At 49.1% G+C, this 19,606-nt stretch overlaps 1 protein-coding gene across 8 annotated transcripts in view; it reads right to left on the bottom strand.

Moving 5' to 3' along the window:
• HMCN2 (hemicentin 2) overlaps positions 1-17,770 on the bottom strand; it is a 150,360-nt gene extending 132,590 nt beyond the window's left edge. For 2 of the 8 annotated variants that reach the window (XM_032478661.1, XM_032478662.1), the window contains exons 1-3: positions 17,318-17,770; positions 1,640-1,710; positions 313-471 (exon numbers count right to left, since the gene is read on the bottom strand). In XM_032478661.1, the coding sequence (XP_032334552.1) occupies positions 313-471; positions 1,640-1,710; positions 17,318-17,570 (483 nt within the window). In that variant the 5' untranslated portion in view covers positions 17,571-17,770. The remainder of the gene's footprint in view (positions 1-312; positions 472-1,639; positions 1,711-17,317) is intronic. The other 6 variants (XM_032478658.1, XM_032478656.1, XM_032478654.1 and 3 more) reach the window with 4 other exon arrangements.
• Between the last annotated feature and the right edge of the window lie 1,836 nt (positions 17,771-19,606).

Genomic DNA, 19,606 nt, shown 5'->3' with positions numbered 1-19,606 from the left:
CGGGGAGCAGAGGCGACGCCAGGAGGAAGATGGATTGCACGGACTCTTGACAGGGTGTGAAAGGAGTCCGGTGGCGTGGTCTTTATCAGGACCCAGCCTCGCCAGGGAGACAGGAGGCCCGGTGGGCGGGGCCGGAGCATGAGAACACACTTGGACTTCACAGCTTCACAGCCCAGCTTGTTCGCAGGGCTGGCCGGCATGGCTGGCGGAGGCTGGACACAGGCTGTGCCAGAGAAGCGCCATCCTCCACTCTCCAGGTGGGGGGCTCGGGGCTGCCCGCGGAGACCCCAGCTTTTTCACGTGGTCGCTCACCTGCGATTGCTTAAGCTGCAGGAGCCGCAGCACCTCCTCCTTCTTGTGGTAGTCCTTGGCGCGGGCGTCCGAGAAGACGTAGATGAAGGAGCCAGGGTTGGCGACCTCCACGGCGGCCTTGATGGCCCCTACGCTCATCTCTGGGCAGTCGCCGCCTCCCTGCAGGACAAGACACATCATTGGCTGCCACCTACCTCCTCCCTGCGGGGGGCCCACCCAGGGATACCCCCAAAACCAATGGGAGGTGGGGGTCCCCTCGAGCAGTCTCTGTCCTGCACGTCCAAGGGGCAAGCCAGGGCCCCAGCCTCTCCCTTCCCTGAGGCCCAGGGTAGCAGCCGACCTGCTTCATGTATCACTCACTCACTCACCCACGCCTGAGCCACACGGCCCCTCCCGTGGAGTCTGGATGGGAGGCAGACTCCAATAAGCACAACACGATCATCTAATTACGTAGTGATGAGTGCTACAAGTGGGACAGGAGGGACGGGAGCCACCGGGGCGTCTCACAGATGCCCCAGAGAAGCCACGTGTTAGCCAAGGCTTGGAAGACAGAGGGGTAGACTGGTCGCCAGAAGGAGAGGCGGGGGGCGGGCAGAGGAAAGCATTCAAAGTCGCCTCCCCGAGTCCTCCTCGCTGTAGCCTGCCCTGGAACTGATCCCAAATAAACGCTCAGCCCTCCCCACCCCGCCCACCAGCCAGGATCTCTCTGCAGGAAGGGAGCCGATCCCAGGCTCGAGGCACCCAGCACCAGAAGCAGGATTTGCATACAGTAACTTCAGTAAACACTTCTCTCCTTGGTTCACTCATTCCTTCTGTGTGCTGAGCCCTGTTCTGGGCCCTGGGGGGCTTGGCAGGGAACTAGACTGATCCGAGGGGCCCCTGTCTACAGGAAGCCAGAGCGGGGAAGACAGATGCTCAGCCAGGGTGTTCACTGTGGCCAAGAGGCCCAGGTGGCCATGGGGCATCTGACCCAGTCTTGGGCTTGGTTTGGGGGCTCCCAACTGACCCCTCTTGGATCCTCCCTCAGCTACCCCATACCTCTTCCTTCCACCCCTGCATCCATGCCCTAAATAATAAGCACCTACTATGTGCCAGGCACAGGGACTCCTGTGGGTATTTGGTTCACTGAATAAAGGAAGGAACCCTAAGAAGTACAGAATCTCCAGGACCCCTAAGCTGGAGCAGGTCCCAGGCAGAGCTGGGAGGCAGGTCATGGCGGTTGCAGGAAGCACCATCTTGGCCTCTGAGTGGGACAAAGACCCTGGCCTCTGGCATGGACTGGGAAGAAGGCCACAGGGGGCCAGCAGCCAGGGGCGGGGCAGCCCACCTGCACATAGAGTTCTCTCAGCTCCCTCTGAAACACCGCTGGGTCCGCTGTGAGGGTCACCGGGCCAATATCTGTAGAGAAGAGAGAGAGGTCCCAGTGGGCTTGGACCTCCAGACACACAGCCTCCATGGCCTGGGGCAGCAGTCACACAATGTGCCACCACCAGAGGTGACAACAGCTGAGGCCCCCACAAAATGGGAAGTGGAGGGGAGCAGCTTCCAAGGCTGTCAGCTCCGGAAGGGAGGTCAGGACACTCGGGCCCCTGGCCACTCCAAATCAGGCCCGGAATCCCAGGGGAGAGCAGAGATGGAGCAGGGGGCAAACCCCCGGTTCCTCCCTCAGAACCACAGTTCTCGATCTTTTGTGACCATGCCTCCCCTAGGAACCTCCCCTCTACCAGCCCACCCACCCCCACCATCATTGGGAAGGGAATTCTGGGAAGACAAAGAAACGGGAACTGGAGCAAACATAGTTTTGGACCACACAGCAGCCGCCCAACAAGCGTTTATTTTGACCAGCAAAAATAAAACCTTCCAGAAACTCCATCCGTCCATTAGCCCATCTGAAAAGAGCAGAATCAGATCCCAAAGGCGAGGGCGCGGAGCAGCTGGAGCTTCCATCCACTGCCAACGGGAGTGCAAAAGTGGTTCGCCCACTTCGGAAGACAAATGGAAGATTCTAAAAAGTTAAGCATGTGCCTACCATACGATCCAGCCATTCCACCCCTAGGTATTTACCCAAGAGAAATGAAAACACAGTCCACATCAAGACTTGTACTCAAATGTTCACAGCAGCTGTATTCCCCACAGCCCAGAACTGGAAATGAGCCAGATGTCTGTCAACTGGTGAATGAACAAACAAACTGTGGTACATTCATATAATCAACTACTACTCAGCAAGAAAACAGAGCAAGCTACCAGGGCAAGCAACCACATGGATAAATCTGGCAGACAGAATCCTGCGTGAAAAAAAGCCAGGCACAGGAGAGTGCCTACTACATGGTTCCGTTTATAGGAAGTTCTGGAATAGGCAGAATTAATCCAAGGTGAAAAAAATCAGAACAGAGGTTGTCTTGGCGGGGAGGGAGATCAAGGGAACCATCTGGGAAGGGAGAAGTGTTCTATATTTTGATGGGAATGTGAGTTCTGCGGGTGTATCCATTAGTCAAGAATGTAAAGCTAAGATCTGTGCATTTCAATGTATGTAAATTTTACCTCATAAAAAAAGAACCATAAAAACCGATCATCACTGAGTGGGAGGGGGGAGGAGGGGAGGAGGAACAGACGAGACAAGAGTGGCAGATTTTGGGGGGATGTTTGTTGGTGCTGGATGATGATACACGGGCTCACTGGATGTCTCTACTTACTTTATATATTTGAAATGTTCCCTAATTAAAAGGATTTTTTTATTAAAGAGCCATCATTGAAAGTCACAGCTAACATACGATGAGGATACCAGGGCACTGAAAACGGGGCCAGAATTCCAACTGGCCAGGCGGACATGTGCACAGTGGGGATTTTGCAAGCTTGTGTGGACGTCAGATTACTTAGGGAAACAGTTCATCCGAGTCCTTGGTGAACTCTCGTAATAGACTATTTTTAGTTCAAGAATTCTAAATTCCTGTCACCCTAAAAACATTCCCATTGGCAACCAGTCAACAGACCTTCATCCTTCTTGGAAAAGGAAGCACGTGGAATTCTCCAGCATTCATCCAGTTATCAAGGTAAAGTCTGGACACCAGCCTTTCTGCTGTATCCTTTAAGAATAACCCCCTGGAGGCTCCTGCCTCTCTGTTCTGTATTTATTCACTGTCCACCGTGGCCTTTATCAAGGCTTCTCCACCACCTCCCTCCTTCTGAACTCTGCAGTGACTAATTCAGCCAAGCTGTCGACCTTTGACCTCACACAGATCTGATAGGAACCCTGGTTCCGCCCTTCACCTGCCCTGGGGCCTCTCTCTCAGAGCTCACATCCCCGTCCCAAGCCTCAGTGTCCCCATCTGTAAAACAAAGCATGTAACAGCACCATCTCTTCTGGCTGAGAACCATCATTGTGAGAATCCAGTGAAGCCAGGGAGGGAAACACTTCGCTTGGCTCAGAGCAAAGGCTCAGCAAACCGGAGCTGGTCCTGCTAATCAGAGCACGCAACTGCCAGAGCTGCAGTGGGCGGCCTCACAGAGGCAGGCAGGCACTGACCATCTTGCTCCAATGAAGTCCTTCTATTCTAGTCTGACTGAGGACAGCAATAACTTTACTCAACACTGGTTACTATTTCTTTATTACATAATAATATATGTTCATTTAAAATATATATAATATTACTCATTCTAAGTGGAGCCAGAAAGAGAACAAAAAATGCCATATATCACTTATATGTGGAATCTAAAAAAAAAAGGACACAAATGAACTAATTATTTATAACTTAGATGATTGATTTCTTGAATATGTGTGAGCACATCTGACTGTCCTTTATGACTGGATTACTGCATTCTGTTGATTCTTATTTTGTGGTTGGCTTTATTCCTTTGATAACTATGTAAGTTTAAAAAGCTAAAGCTCTAAACTGTTCTTGAAACAATGAACAGTACACACATGTAAATTTTTAAACGGTGAAAAAACAAAAGAATCTCCTGACCAGCACTTGTTAGGTGCTCTGCCTGCAAGCCCCCTGCCACCCCCTAAAGGAAAGTAACTTTGCAATAACCACACTGCTTTTTGCCTAGTATAACATCCTTGTTCCTTCTCCCTTCTGCCTATAAAATTTTCCATTTTGTGTAGCTCCTTGGAGCTCTTTTTTATCTACTAGATTGGATGTTGCCTGATTTAAAGTGATATTTGATCAAATAAACTCTTAAATTTTTAAATAAAAATAAAATGACATTACTGATACTGACACTTCCTAAGCACTTATTACATACCAGCCTGCGTGCCAAGATGCTTCTGTGTATTAGTTCACGGAATCCTCCCTGGCACCTGAGAGGTCCACTTCTTACCCACATTTTACAGAGGGAAAAACAGAAGCCCAGAGAGGCTGAGTAACCTGCCCAAAGACACACAGTGACCTCCTCATCCAACCTCCTGGTGTCCCAAGCACTCGCGAGCACACGTAGAGAACCAGGGGTTGAATGGCAAACACAGGACCCTGGAAATTCCAGGAGCCCTGGAGGATCCCCTGGGCTGGAGATCCCTGGAAAGGACTTTAAGGTTGGCCTCTGTGTTAGTTTCCTATTACTAAAAGATTATTATAAACTCAGTGTCTTAAAACAACACACATTCATTTTTGGAGATCAGCAGTCCTAAAATCAAGGTGTTGGCAGAGCTGCATTCCTTCTGGAGGCTCTGGGGGAGATTCTGTTTCCTTGTCTTTTCCAGCTATTGGAAGCTTCCTGCATTCCTTGGATCATGGTCCTTTTCCTCCACTTTCAAAGCCATCAGTGTAGCATCTTTAAACATTTCCCCCTCACTCTGCTTCTGGCATCACATCTCCTTCTCTGACTGATCCTCCTGCCTCCCTTCTTACAAGGACCTTGTGATTACAGTGGGCCCCAGGAACATCTCTCCAGCTCAAGCCCCTAACTTAATCACAGCTACAAAGTCTCTTTTGCCATGTCAAGTAATACATTTACAGGTTCTGTGAGTATCTTGGGGCGTGGCACTATTCCGCCTATCACAGCCTCCGCCACCCCGTCTCTATCGAGAATGGGCTCGGGAAAAATCATAGATACAGAGAACTGAATGGTGATGGCCAGAGGGAAGGGTTTTGGGAACTGGGCAAAATGGGAAAGGTGGGGGTGGGGTGGGGTCAAGAGGTGTTAACATCCAGCTACAAAACAAATAAATCATGGGGATGTAATGTCCAACATGATAACTACAGTCAATAATATTGTACAACAGACTTGAAAGTTGCCAAGAGAGTAAATCCTAAAAGTTAACATTGTGATGGATGGTAACTGGACTTACTGTGGTGACCATTTCAAGATGTATATAAATGTCAAATCATTCTGTTGTACGCCTGAGACCAATATAAAGTTACATGTCAATTACACCTCAATAAAAAAAGTTTTTTAAGCAAAGAAAATAAAAGCCATAAAATTGGGAGAAAAAAATGAATGGACTCAGGAAAAAATGATTTGACTACAAACGTATGCACCAAACAGAACAAGGTGGAGGATGAAGAGATCTGAAGACTTCATCTTATTAAAGGTGGGGAAACTGGGACCAGAGAGGGGAAGAGAGTCCTTCAAGGTCAGGCAGGAAGATCTGGCGCTAGAGTTGATCGGCTACATCACGCAGACAGTGACCCCTTCTCTTGTTCATCATCATAGGCTTCGTGCCAACTTCAGCGCCCGGCACCTGGTAAGTGCTCAAAAACTACTGTTCAAATGAGCAAATGAATAAACACACCAATGAACCCCATTCTGCTTGGGAGGCTCCAAGTCAGGACTCAAGCTTCATTTACCTTTAAATCCTGTGCCCAGCACAAAGCTGGGCATACAACCGACATTCAGTAAATATCTGCTGAATGCCAAGCCTACCTGATCCCCAGGCCCTCCAAACACAGCACGCTGCTGCCCATCACTCAGAGAAACAGATCCAAAACGGAGCAGGAGACCAAACATGGTTATTCAGGGCATGCAGAGGGGTGACCACGCTAAGGGAGGGCTGGCCGGATGGACAAAAGTGTTGGTGATTTCTCTTAAGATAGAGGGTGGGGCCCCAGCAAAGACTGAAGGCAAGAGTTTTTAAAAGGTCTGCCCCCAGTTTTGAGCAAAGAGGGCTCTCAGGAAAGTACACACTTACAGACGCAGATGCTCACAAACCAGTCTGATTTCTTCCTTTTACTGAACAGATAATTCCTAAACTGGCTCTGGGTGCTGGCCGCTACTGACCAGTCCCATCATTCCACGGCAGGACCAGCTTTCAAGATGCCCAGAGAGGCTGAGGGCACAGAGTTCTTCTCTCCACCTGTCCTCTTTGCTGCCCGACTGCCTGCCCGTCCACCCATCCATCTACAGCTGCCAGCAGTGAGACAGAGATGGATGCCTTCTTGTCACTTATGAGTGCTGGCCCACTGCTTCATTTGTCATTCCTGGGACCTGCTGCACCAGCATCACACACCATCCTGAAGCTGCCCAGGACAGGATGCTTTCAGCAGGGTGGCCATTTCAAGACCTGTCTTCCAGCAGGACAGAGTGAAGTACCAGGACAGGGCAGGACACCTGGCGTGTCCCCATGTGACTTTGCCCACTGAGAGGGGTTGCTTGATCCCCTCTCCATCTCCCTCCTTCACCCTCCTTCATCCAGGCAGGGCTGGCTCTGGACAAAAAGCCTGAACACCTTACATCCTAACACGCTGCCCTTCCTAGCATGACGCTGATGCTGATGATGTTGACGGTGACGCTCGTGTTGATCACGTTGACGGCGACGCTCGTGTTGATGATGCTGACGATGCTGACTTTGATGTTGATGTTGATGATGCTGTTGATGTTATGAGGATGATGATGCTGTTGATAATGATGGTGGTGGTGGTGGTGGAGGTAGAAGTGGGTGATGTTGACAACAGCAGCTTCTATGATTGAGCACTTACTATTTCACAGGTGTTAGCTCAGTCCTACTAACATCTCCCTGTTAGAACTGGGGATACCAAGACTTAGAGAAGTGAACACCCTTAGTGAAGGTCGTACAGCTGGAAAATGGTAGTCAATATCTGCACTAGTTTCCTGGGGTAAAACAGCACAAACTTGGTGGCTTTAAACAACAGAAATTTATTCTCTTGCAGTCCTGGAGGTTAGAAGTCCAAAATGAAGGTGTCAGCAGTCCATGCTTTCTCTGAAGGCTCTAGGGGAGAATTTGCTCAGTGCCTTCTTCCTCTTTGCTTCCGGTGATCCTAGCAATCCTTGATATTCCTTGACTTGTAGACACATCATTACTCCAATATCCAGTCATACTGGACTCTCCTTCAGAATGATCTCATCTTAACTAATTACATCTTCAATTACCCTATTTCTAAATCAGGTCACATTCTGAGGTTCTAGGAAGGACAGGAATTCTGTGAGGACACTGTTCAGTCTAGAAAAATGTCCAAATCCACATACTTGGCTCCAAAGCCTGTTCTCTTTGCCACTGGCTATACTGCCTCCAAAAACGATGGTGATGATGATGACGATGACAGCTATCTTTGTTTAATATTTAATATATTAAGCATCAGATTCTCTTCTTTACATTTGACCCACATTCACTCAGAAAAACCTCACAGCAATCTATGCAGCCTCCTATTTATTAACCCTGTTTTGTAGACGAGAACTTGAGGCCTAGGGAGGAAAAGCAGACGGCCTAAGTCTCACAGCGAGGAAGCAGCAGAGATGAGATTCAAACCTGGGTGCAAATGACCCCCAGTCTCAGCCCTCAAACATGGATGAAGCTACAGACCCTTGGAACTTGTCCCCCAGTCCTTCATTCTGCTCCTGGAGGGGGAGGGAGGTTCGTGACCGAAGGTGAACCCTTGCCAGACAGCTGGGTAGATGTGGCGTGCAGTCCCTCAGGCCGCAGGGATGATTAAACCCATGACCTTGGCTCCACTTGTGCTGTTCTTGAGCATATGAGCCCCAGAGGCCTGGCCCAGAACCATCTCTCCATAGACAAATGTTTTCCACTCAACAAGAGGAGGGTGTGGAGCCTCTGGGACAGGCAAGGACCGTGCACAGGAAGAACCCCCCCAAGCCTTCATGCAGGTGATGCTCCAGCCCTTCGCCCAGTCTCATGTGTCCCAGTGGAATCAGTCAAGGCCACAGCCAGGCACTAAAGGTCCAGCTTCAGAAAGGCCTCACTCATGTCTAGGACTCTTCCCAGAGCCTACCCTTCCCATCTCTTTCTCAAAAGCAGGACGTGAACACCAGGACCCACTCTGGATGTGCACACACCCCCTCCTCCAGCCTCAGTGACCCCGGGCAGGGTCCCACAATCTGCCACGATTGTGGGCGAACTGTGCCCCCTCCCCAGGACTCAGTCCTCCCATTTCTAAAAGAAAATGAAGTCGAGGCCGCCAGAATTACAACAGTTCCTGAGCCCAGGGCTGGCTGAACTGATTCCCTTGAAGACCCTGCTGAAGGACAGACATGGTGGGTCAGGAAGCACTGGGCAAGGGGCTCCTTCCAAAGAGCCAAAATGGCTCCAGAACCTCAGAATCCTCCTCTCCCTCCTCCTTGGTGTCCAGGAGTCGAGACCCTGAGTCTCCTAAGGGCCTCCTCAGGAGGGCCTCTTGCCCTGAATACCTGATGGATTCTGGACCTGCTGAGTGTCCACATCAGCCGGTGCCCCCCATCTTCAAGGATTCACACTCCTGCCAGCCTCAGAGCCATCATTTCTGCTGTTCCCTCTGTCCATTGTGCTCCTCCTCATACTATATGGGCCTTCCCCTACCCACCCAGCTGCCCCCCACCTCAACTCAAAGCCACTCCTGTCTCCTCACCTCTCACAGCAGCCTGGGGCCCTCTGTTAACAGGGATCACACAAGTTAATGAACTTGGCTCTTCGCTGCAGGCCTGACTGGACTGACGGAAGGTGTCTCAGCAAGCTGGCACTCTGCCTGGTCCATGGTAGCCTCCGAGAATCGCAGATGAAGTGAGTTGAACAATGGGGCTGTCAGGGATCCCTGGGGACCAGGTCGACCTGAGGCACTCAGTGCCCCCAGCCCCGTGGGTGGCCTCCCCACCTCAGACTCACTGCATCCTTTCCTTGCTGCTTCTCTACTCGTAGGCATCCCCAGCCTGTCTCTCCCCTCACGCCCCTGCCCTGCACAGTCATGCCTACAAAGATGAGGCAGGAAAACCGCCCTTTGATGAGGGGCCATCAGTGACAGGGACATGCCTCATCCGCTCACAGCTCACAGGCCTCCAAGGAGAGAAGCACCAGGGCCAGGGCAGGGGGCTGGATTTTTCTCGCAGAGCAAGGACTGACTGTATCTATTTCATGATGAGAGGCTGGTTAATAGCAATGTCACTCCGGGGTGCAGTGCGCGCACACACACACACACACACACACACACACACACACACACACACACACACACACATTAGAGCATGCAGCCGCAGACACAGCTGCCCCAGCTCACAGGCAGTCCTGTGAACTGAACATGTTTGCTCTGCCTGCATCCTTGCCACTGACCAACTAAAACCTCCTCTTCCCCAGGGAAAGCTGACTGTGCATCTGCCGACCCAGAGAAGATGCTCAAACTCACCCTCAATCAGACATATGCAAATTGAAACAGGTCACCACTTCTCACCTACTGAATTAGCCAAAAAGGGAAGGGTGGTGTCCCTGGATGCCAGCAAGGGTGTGCAAAGAAAGCAACCTCCCACTCTTCTGGTAGGAGGGCAAGATGGTACAGCATTTTCAGAGGACAGTTTGCTGATATCTATTAAAATAGAAAATGCTCACATGCCTTAAGAATGCAATTACACTTCTGAGCATCCATCCTATAGATATGTTTTTGCAAATGTGTGGGTACTGAAAGCAACTTATTTTCCACAATATGGGGATGGGTGGATAAATCAAAATAAGATAAATTAAGATCCCTCCTGTAACACCTTCTGTAGCCATTAAAATAATGGGGTGGGTCTGTATTTCCTACCATGAAAAGATATCCATGATATATTATGTGGGAGAGAAGGAGCAAGTTGCAAACAGTACGCATAGTATGATCCCATTTTTTATATAATAAAAAAGCTAAGTGTATGTATGTATTCAACTGAATTACACACACACAGCCTCAAAGCAGACAAAATTATTAAAAGGGTTTGCATCTCTTGAGAGCAGTGTTATTAGAACATGAAACAAGCATGTATTAAATGTGTAAACTTCTCAGGAAACTTAATAATTTCAGTTATTAACTAAAAGAGCTAAGCCCTGATGCCAAAGCTGGGCAAAACCACAAAGGAAGAATATCACTTACTGATCATACATACTGAAATAAATGCCAAACTCCTAAACAAAACACCAGCAAATAGAACCCAGCTGTCTATTAAAGAATGATCTACCATGACCGAGCAGGGTTTACCCAAGGGATGTGGAAAAGGTCAAAACGAAAGGAATCACATCAAGTCAACAGGAGAAAAACCTTACAAATATCTCAACAAAGCCAGAAAGTCACTGGCTAAAATTCAGCACCTATCCCCCACCTGGGTTTTTTGTTTGGAGCGCGTGTTCTTTTTCACCCTTAGCAAATTAGGGATGAAAGCATCTTCCTTCACCTGATGAAGAAAAAAGAAGCAGCATCAAACAACGATGTACAATCAGAATGCTGTACAAGACCGATTTCAGCCACCACCATCACTTAACACTGTTCTAAGAGTTCTAGCTGCTAACTACCACAAAACGTTCCAAACAAGCAAATTATGTGACTGGAAAAGAAGAGACAATATTATAACTTGGAAAGGCTGTGGCTGTCAGCTAAGAAAACTCAAGGCACTACCCCCAAAAATTAAAACTGTTTTTTTTTTTCCTTCAGTAAGAAACTTGGAAACAAAATAAATGTATGAAAATAAAATGCTTTCCAACATATTAGCAATACTCATTTGCAAAAAATGTAATGGAAAAAAATTCCTGGTCAAAATAGTCATACGAAAACCAAAATATTTAGAAATGATCTTAAAAAGAAATGGGTGGAAACTATAAGGAAAAAAAATCTATAAGTTTTTACTAAGGGAAATAAATATGTGGAAAAAAGGAAGAAGTCTCCTAGATGGAAACAACTGCATTTTTTTAAATGATAATTCTTTCCAAAATCAAGATTTAACACAATTCTAAGCAAAATCATAGTAGGAATTGGGGGGGGGGGGTTGACTAAGTTTTTCTACTTTTCTTCTGAAAGAATACACATTCAAGAATTTTTGAAAATGAAGAAGATGGATAAAACGAACATGAAAAAGGTGCAGGGGCTACATAACTCTGGAAATAAGTTGAGTCTATAAGACTAAAGGTAAAGGAACTCTATTCTAGTTAATAAAGTTGTTTTGCAGGGGGTACAAGTTAGCAAAGCTAAGACCAGTATAAGTGTACTGGAGCTGAACAAGTAAGTGGGCAGTGGGTGATGGATGAGCCAGGTTAGCCGCTGTTGGAGTGGGAGGTTGTAGACAAGCAAGAGTAAGAGGTCGGAAGGATTCAGGTTGTAAGGAAGGAGAGCTGGAGACATCAGAATGGACTCATGTTCAGCTTGATACAGATACAGATGGTTACATATAGAAATATTTTTAGATATATACAGGTATATGCACAGATTACAGGTACAGGAAGTATCTCCCTGCTGTCAGCTAAGGGTCTGGAAGCAATGACACCCCAGTGGCAACAAGCACGCCTAGCACTCAGATTTTCATGTCTATTACCATCTTTTAATAAAAGGAACTAAGGCTCCTTAAATTGCTCGTTCTAGGACTGAGGCAGGAAATAGATAAGCCTGGAAGATCTTACTAGTGTCAGAATGTAAGAAAGTGCTTTAAAAAAAAATTTCACAACAATGGGGTATGTCAAAGACACACAGAAGCCAAATCAAAGTGCTTCCAATGACCAAAGTTGGAAAAACTTGAGCAAACAAAATAAATAAAGTAGTATTGGATTATAACTCAAAGTATAAAACAGGTATCTATTAGTCCATACTGATATATATAAATGATTGAATAAATAAATAAATGGGGCAAAGAGTCAGCTGTCATGCAGAAGAAGTCCAGATGATTCATGCAGACACTCCACGTTCAAGGAGATGGACCACAACTGCCTACTTCTTAAGTGTGGGATGCGTGTAGTGACTTTCTGACAAAGAGGACGGTACAGAAAGGGAGAAAGAAGAAAGTAACTTCACACTGAAGATGCCTGACAACATTAGCCAGCTGATCACAGTCAGCATCAACACTGAGAAGTCACTATTGATAGCAAGTACCTTTGATCTGATGTGATGAGAACGTCATTGTTCCTCTGTTGTCTTCCTCCCATTGCCTGGTCTAACTGGAGAAAAACCTCTGGCAAATCATGACTGAGGGACAAAATCTCTAAGCAGTTCTCATCAAAGCTGTCAAGATCATCAAAATCAAAGTCTGAGAAACCATTACAGCCAGAAGGAGCCAAGGGGACATGACAACTAAATGGAATGTGGGATCCTGGCTGGGATCCTGGAACAGATGTTAAGGAAAAATTGAGGCAATCTGAACAAAGAATGGACTTCAGTTAATAATAACATATCAATACTGGTTTGTTAATTGTAATAAAGTTACCATCATAATGTACAATGTTAATAACAGGGAAAGCTGGGTGCTGGGTATATGGGAATGGCTGTACTACCTTGGCAATAATTCGGTAAATTTAAAAGTGTTCGAAAGTTGAAAGTTTATTACAATTTTTAAACTGTCAACTGATGAATGGATAAAGAAGATGCAGTATGTTTAGATGTATACACATTTAAACAATGGAATATTATTTGGCCATGAGAAAGAAGGAAATCCTGATGTTTGGGACAACTTGGATGGATCTTGAGGGCATTATGCTAAGTGAAATGAGTCAGACAGAGAAAGACAAATATTGTATGTTCTCATCTATATGTGGAATCTAAAAAAAAAAAAAAATAAGTGGAACTCATAGAAACAGAGAGGAGAGTGGTGGTTACCCAGGATCAGGGAGTGGAAGAAATGGAGAGATAGTGATCAAAGGATACAATCATTCAGCTATAAGGTGAATAAATTCTGGGGATCTCATGTACAGCATAGTAATTATAGCTAATAATACTATAATACGTACTTGAGTATGTTGCCAAGAAAGAACATCCCAAATGTTCTCACCACAAAAAAGAAATGGAAATTATGTGAATGACAGAGATGTTAGCTAACACCATAGTGGTAATCACTTTGCGATATATAAATGCATCAAATCAACACACTGGACATCTTTAACCCAAAATTATGTGTCAATTATATCTCAATAAAGCTAGGGGGAAATTATTTTTTAAAAAGAATAAGAAAAGAATTTGACCTAAATACTATAAACCCAGATAATGAATCTAATGTGCTCCTGGCACAAGAATTGTCAGACAATGGGGCAGAACAGAAAGCCCAGATAAATTCTTTAAAGTAATTCTGGATAAACGCAGGATCCAAATGAATGAAAAAGAAAGGATTATTCAAAAAATAAACATGAACAATAGACTATCCCATTCTAGGAGAATTACATTAAATTATTTTTGACACCATTCACCAATTTTTTTAAATCCCAGGCTAAAAAATTAAATATGAAGAGAAAAAAGAAAACAAATGGAGAAACTCTAGAACACGTAACTAACTGATCTTGTGATAGGAAAAAAAACCCTGAACTGTTAAACAAGAAAGTGAAGAAATTACAAAGGGAAAAAAAAGTCCATAGATTTTGCTACATGAACACTTAAAACTTCAGGACTTCAGGAACCACAAATACTAAAAGGCAAGCCACCAGGAAAAATACTAACCACATGACAGAAGACAATTAATGTCATCAATATAAAGTCCTCATACTGACTGATAAGAGAACCACTAAAATCCCCACGGAAAAATGAGTAAAAGAACCGACAATTTACAAAAGAAGAAATCCATACACAAAAAAATCTAGTGAACACTTTGAAAACTTCCTGAACCTCACTAGCAATTAAAACAAGAAGATACCATTTTCCATCTTCTGAATTAGGGGGAAAATGTTTTATCCTTATTCCTTGGTGTTGGGGGCAGCTACCCTGAAACAGTCTGCTCAAATGCTTCTGGCAAGTTTAAACACCCAAAACATTTTGGAAAACAATTTGAAGAGTTGTCCACCCACTCCGTGTGTTTAAAATGACCTCGGAACTCCACTTCCAAAAACTTAATCCAATGGGGCGGGTGAGGGGAACGAATCAAAGATGCAGACAAAGATATACACACCAGAGTGCTTTCTGCAACATTTTAATAGCAAAAAATGGAAAACAACCTAAATTTCAGCCAAAATATAACCATTAGCAAAATTCTAGCTTTGTGGTTTGGGAACATACCACTTTTTTTTTTTTCAATTTAAAAACTTTTAAAAACTATTTCCAAGCACAGGTTCTTGGTTTATCTCCAAGCATGTGCAGTCCAGAACCACTGAAACTTGCCCTGCAAAGAGTGGTCTTTGGAGTTAGGTGAGGATTTCCTTTAAGAAGGCTCTCCCAGAACGCAGTTCTGGGGGGTCTGAAGTGTTAGCTAAAATCCCTGTCTCTTAGCTCCTCTTCTACCAAAGGGAATTCCATTGGTTGATTCAAAAGACACAGTCAAACCTAAACTACAGCTCCAATCCCTGCTCAGAAGCCCTCAGTGGCTGCTCACAACCCATAGAAGGAAATCTCAGTGCTCTGAGTCCTCAGTCCCACAGCCATAGCCCGGACCGATCTCTCTTCTCCTCACTTTCCCACTTCATCCTTCCTACACCCCAGCTCGCACACACAACTGTCCCTACATGTCAGGCCCCAGCCAGCAAGCCCCACGTGCTCAGGGAGCCCTCTGTCCCCACTGCATCCCTGGCACCCAGCATCAGCCTGATAAGTGGTCAAAAGCTGATAAATTTCCCTTCATGTTTTTCAAGTTCCGCTCCAACGCTGCTTCCTCAGAGAGCCTTTGGTCCTGACCGATAGCCAGGAGCAGGTACCTGAACCACCAAATGGCCTGTCTACCCGCACCCTGGTGTGAAACCTTCCCCTTTCACACTGGGAGCCTCAGCAGACTGTGCACACAGCTGGGGCTCAGTAAACGCTGAGGCCGCCTCCACTGGACCTGAGGTGTCCGTAGGGAGCATGGTTCGGGGAGGAGGATGGGGTTTTTGTTTCACAGAGGATGGAGCGAAGGCTGGAGAGGCACATACCCGCTCAGCGCCCAGAGACAAGAGGAAAGATTGGGGCATGGAAGCAAGGCTTCAAGGAGCTGGCGGCCAGAGAGGAAGCAGTGAGGACAGCCCTTAGGGGCCCCAGCCTGGGCCCCAGGATACCACATCTGGTTCCAACAGGCTGCTATTCTGCCCTGAAACTGCAGCCAAGCATTCTGGAGACAAATATGGGTTATGAATAAGAAATGACATCAGCCTGGCAGGTGGCTTTGTGTTAAGTCCCATCCTTGTCCTGAGCCTCAGTTTCTCCAATTGTAAGACAAAGGGCGAATCAGATGAGCTCTCAGCTCTCTCGGTGAGGTATCTTTGGAAGCCTAAGCATGACCCAGCAAGGGAGTGAGAAAGTTGGAGAGATAGAGTGTGAACTGTGTCTGAGCTGAAGCCCCAGGCAACACCTCACATGTCTTCACAGTTCCCCCAACCTTGTTGCTCCTGACTCCCAGGTGGGAGCTGTCCTTATGATGTTCCCAGAAATCTTTTTCTAGACCCCTGGCATCTGGGCTTTGAGCTGCAGAGCCCTGCAGAGCCCTGCAGAGCCCCACAGAGCCCAGAACTCCCAGCAGCAGACGGATTCCACACTCAGCCTAGGGGCTGCATGGAATAATGCCACACACACTGTTGCCCATCTTTCAAATATCTGTACTGATGCTGTGATTAATAAAGGAAAATTCTTCTAGAAGGGCTTACTACCTCATACAGCCTCGGGTCATTGATACCTTCTCAGCACAAGAACACTTTGCAGTACAATTCTGCAAGGATTCTGCCATTTTTATTTTGGGGGCTTTCTAAAGCTATCCTGGATAGAGAGGTGGACAGATGGAGAGACGTGATAAAACAGAGTGAAATTAACCATAGGATCGAGGTGGTGGGCAGGCAGGTGTTCATGTACCCCCCCCCCCAACACACACACCTATTCTGCTGTAAGTCTAAAGTTTTCCATCAAAAATGCTGGTGAAAAAGCAGTCCTGCCACTCAGAAAGTTGGGAGTCTGAGCTCGCTGGGCAGGTTCCTTGAAACGCCCCGCAGTGTGGTCTTCCAGGAGCCTTTTCTAGGACACGTCCCTAACACTGAAAGATAGGAGGCTGCAGGCGACGACGTGCCAACTGCCGGGGAGAAGGAGGCAGTGAGGGGACCTGCCAGTGAGAACAGGGCAGGTGGAGGCTACCTGGCTCGAGAAGAGCTGCCCTTTTCATACCGAGAACAGGTGAGGGGCAGGACGGCACGGGTGAGTTCGCCCGCTTTGCGAGGCAGTGGGAGCGCTTCTGGCCCCTGAAACCCACGCTGCGAGAAAATTTTAAGAATTAACGAAAAGCAAAACCGCAAACCCCGCAGAGGCGAATGCGGGTCAGGCCCTGGACACGAAGGCTCCATTGCAACCTCTCGGCAAGTTTGGGAGGCAGTTCACACCTCGTTTCATAAATGGGGAAAGTGAGGTTCCAGACGGTTCGGTCACTTGCTGAAGTCGCACAGCCAGGAGATAGCTGCACCGCATTTGCCCCCGCCTCTCTGTCACTGGCCTGACGAACACAAGCCGGGAGGCGCGCGGGAAGGGGAAAGCAGGTTCGGGGGGGAAGGAAGGGGCAGCCGCAAGGCCTGCCCCAGGTGCCAGGGGTCAGGCAGAGTGAATGCGCCAAGAAGGCGTCCCCGCGGGGCCGCAGTGCAGCCGGCGTGGGCCCAGGTGCGCCCGGGGCGCAGCGCGGGAGGGTGAGCGCACCGGGCGAGGGCGCCAGGCCCGGGACTCGGGGGGGGGGGGGCGCGGGGGAAGCGGGGGGGCGCTACCTGGGTCGTGGAAGGGCACCAACGCGTAGTTGCCGATGGCCTGGCCGCCGCGGCTCAGGCTGCGCTCGAGAATACGCGAGGCGCCGTCCATCACCTGCATCAGGTCGTCCCACATGGAGCCGGTGACGTCGAAGACGATGGCCAGAGTGGCGTCCCCCGTGGTAGGGGACAGGGGCGTCCCGGGGGCGCCCGCCGCCGCAGCTGCCGCCGAGACCGCCATCAGCAGCCGCAGGAGCGGCGTCCGGGGCATCATGCTGAGCGCGGCCGAGGGGCTGCGCCTGCCGCGGGGGAGGCGCGCAGGTCCTTCCGAGCGCGACGCCCTGGTGCGCCTAGCGGCCGCCCGACGCGCGGCTGCCGCGCGACACCTCGCTCCGTCGGCCCGTGGCCGGTGCGCGCAGGACGCGGGCTCGCGGCGGGGTCCCCCTGCTGGGAGCCCGAGGCGGGTCCTAGAGCCCACCCCGTTCAGGGTCACGGGCCCGCCTCCTCCGCTCCCCTCCACCGTGACTCAAACTTTCCCGGCCCCGCTGGTCGCCAGTCCAGACCCGAGGTTAGGGGAGGACGCGGGGCGGACGGCAGAAGGGAGCTGGGGCCGTGGCCAAAGCAGAGAGGGATGGAAGCACCGGCAGCACTGGACACCTGCGCCTCCCGGCGACCGCGCGCCCGGCTGCGGGGGCGGGAAAGGGAGGGGGGACACCATGGCCCCTGCCCTGGAGGGCCGCCCACGGACCCTGATTTTTGTGGCTTCCTCCACCCAGTCCCCTAAAAACTCCCCGACACACACACACACTGCAACTCTCTTTCCGCAGAGATCTGTGCTTCCCAGTAACTGTCTATTATTACTGCTATTATAATCAACTAATGTAAGTTGAGCAGCTACCATGTGCTAAGCGTTTTCACACAGTTATCATTTCCTTGAATGCTCGCTGCAACCCTAGACAGGGGCACTAACGTGAAACCCATTTTACAGATGAGCAAACTGAAGTTCAGTTGTTTGCCCAAAGTCACTCAACTCTCAAGTAGTAGAGACTTGATTAGAAGCCAGGTCTAGAAAACCTCCCAAGTCCCTGGCTGTGCTGCCGCCCCTAAGTATTACAAGACACTGTCATAGGTCATCTGATGACTCCAGAGAATGGGTGCAGCCCCTCTGCCCACCTGCCTCACCAGATCACATGGATTACACATGAGGGTTCTGGGACACCCAGGAGGTGCTATTGGTGCTTCCTGGGTCCGTATGGTCACCTTCTCCCAGACAGTGCTCCCTTCCACCATCTGGAGAGGGTCAGGTACCCCACCACTGCTTGTCCCAGGCTGTGCTCTCCTGGCTTATTTCTACACCTCTCTCCCTACTCGAGCCCCCTGAGGGCGAGGCTGCATCTTGGTTCCCCCATCAGCTCCAGTTCCCAGCCCAGCCCCTGGCATATGGTGGGGACGCACTCAATACTGCCTGAATAAAGGAAAAAGAGACAGCTTTTGTGGGTCTGCCTGGTTTTGAGAGCTACGGGAGAGGGGCCAGCTCGGTCCTCTTACTCTTCAGTCCCTCCTCGGGGAAGATCATGCTCCCGGGACAGGGACAGGCAGCCCCGTGGACATGGCTGAAGGCTCTGGGTCTGTATGTTGGTGGGTGGGGGGTGGATTTCTCCAGCCTCTGCCCTCCCAGAGCACTTAACCAGGAGGAAGCCCCCTACATCCCCTCTATAACTGCTCCCTTCTCCATCTCAGCTCAGACCCCACCTCTGAGGCTACTCTTGCCCTGGGACCCCCCCCCCCAGCCCCTGTCTGACCCCTTGTCCTAGCACTGACCACACTGTGTCACCAGTGTCACCCTGCCCCTCCCACCCTGACTGCGAGTTCTGTGGGAGCAGAGACCTGGTACCTGCACGTGGTCAGTGCCTGATGAAGATTTGCCACATAAATAGGTCAACAAGTGTCAAAGAGGCCTGGTGGCTGGGCACTGGCCATGGCAACACACATCTTCAGGGACTCAGTTCTAGACCAGGGCAAGGCCCTTTTGTAAGAAGGCCTGGGGTCTGAGGGAAATGGTCTCCGGGTTGCTGTCTGTCTCACAGTATATGTGGGAGCCAAGCACTTAGACCAGGTGACAGTAGAACTCACAGTCGAGCTCATGGGAAGTTGAGTCACCTGTGCTTCCGCACACTGGCTCTTTAAATCTTCCTGGGCTAGCTGTGGCCGGCCCCAGGGTCTGGGCAGGGCTGGGCCAGCTGTTGGAGAGAGAAGAGAGGCCCCAGCTGTGGGAAGGCAAAGGCAAAACGGAGCCAGGAACCAGACAGG

The sequence above is a fragment of the Camelus ferus genome, chromosome 4, assembly GCF_009834535.1.
Source record: "Camelus ferus isolate YT-003-E chromosome 4, BCGSAC_Cfer_1.0, whole genome shotgun sequence".
NCBI lineage: Eukaryota > Metazoa > Chordata > Mammalia > Artiodactyla > Camelidae > Camelus > Camelus ferus.
Note: the sequence above shows the minus strand (reverse complement) of the source record. Positions and strands in the feature narration are given on the sequence as shown.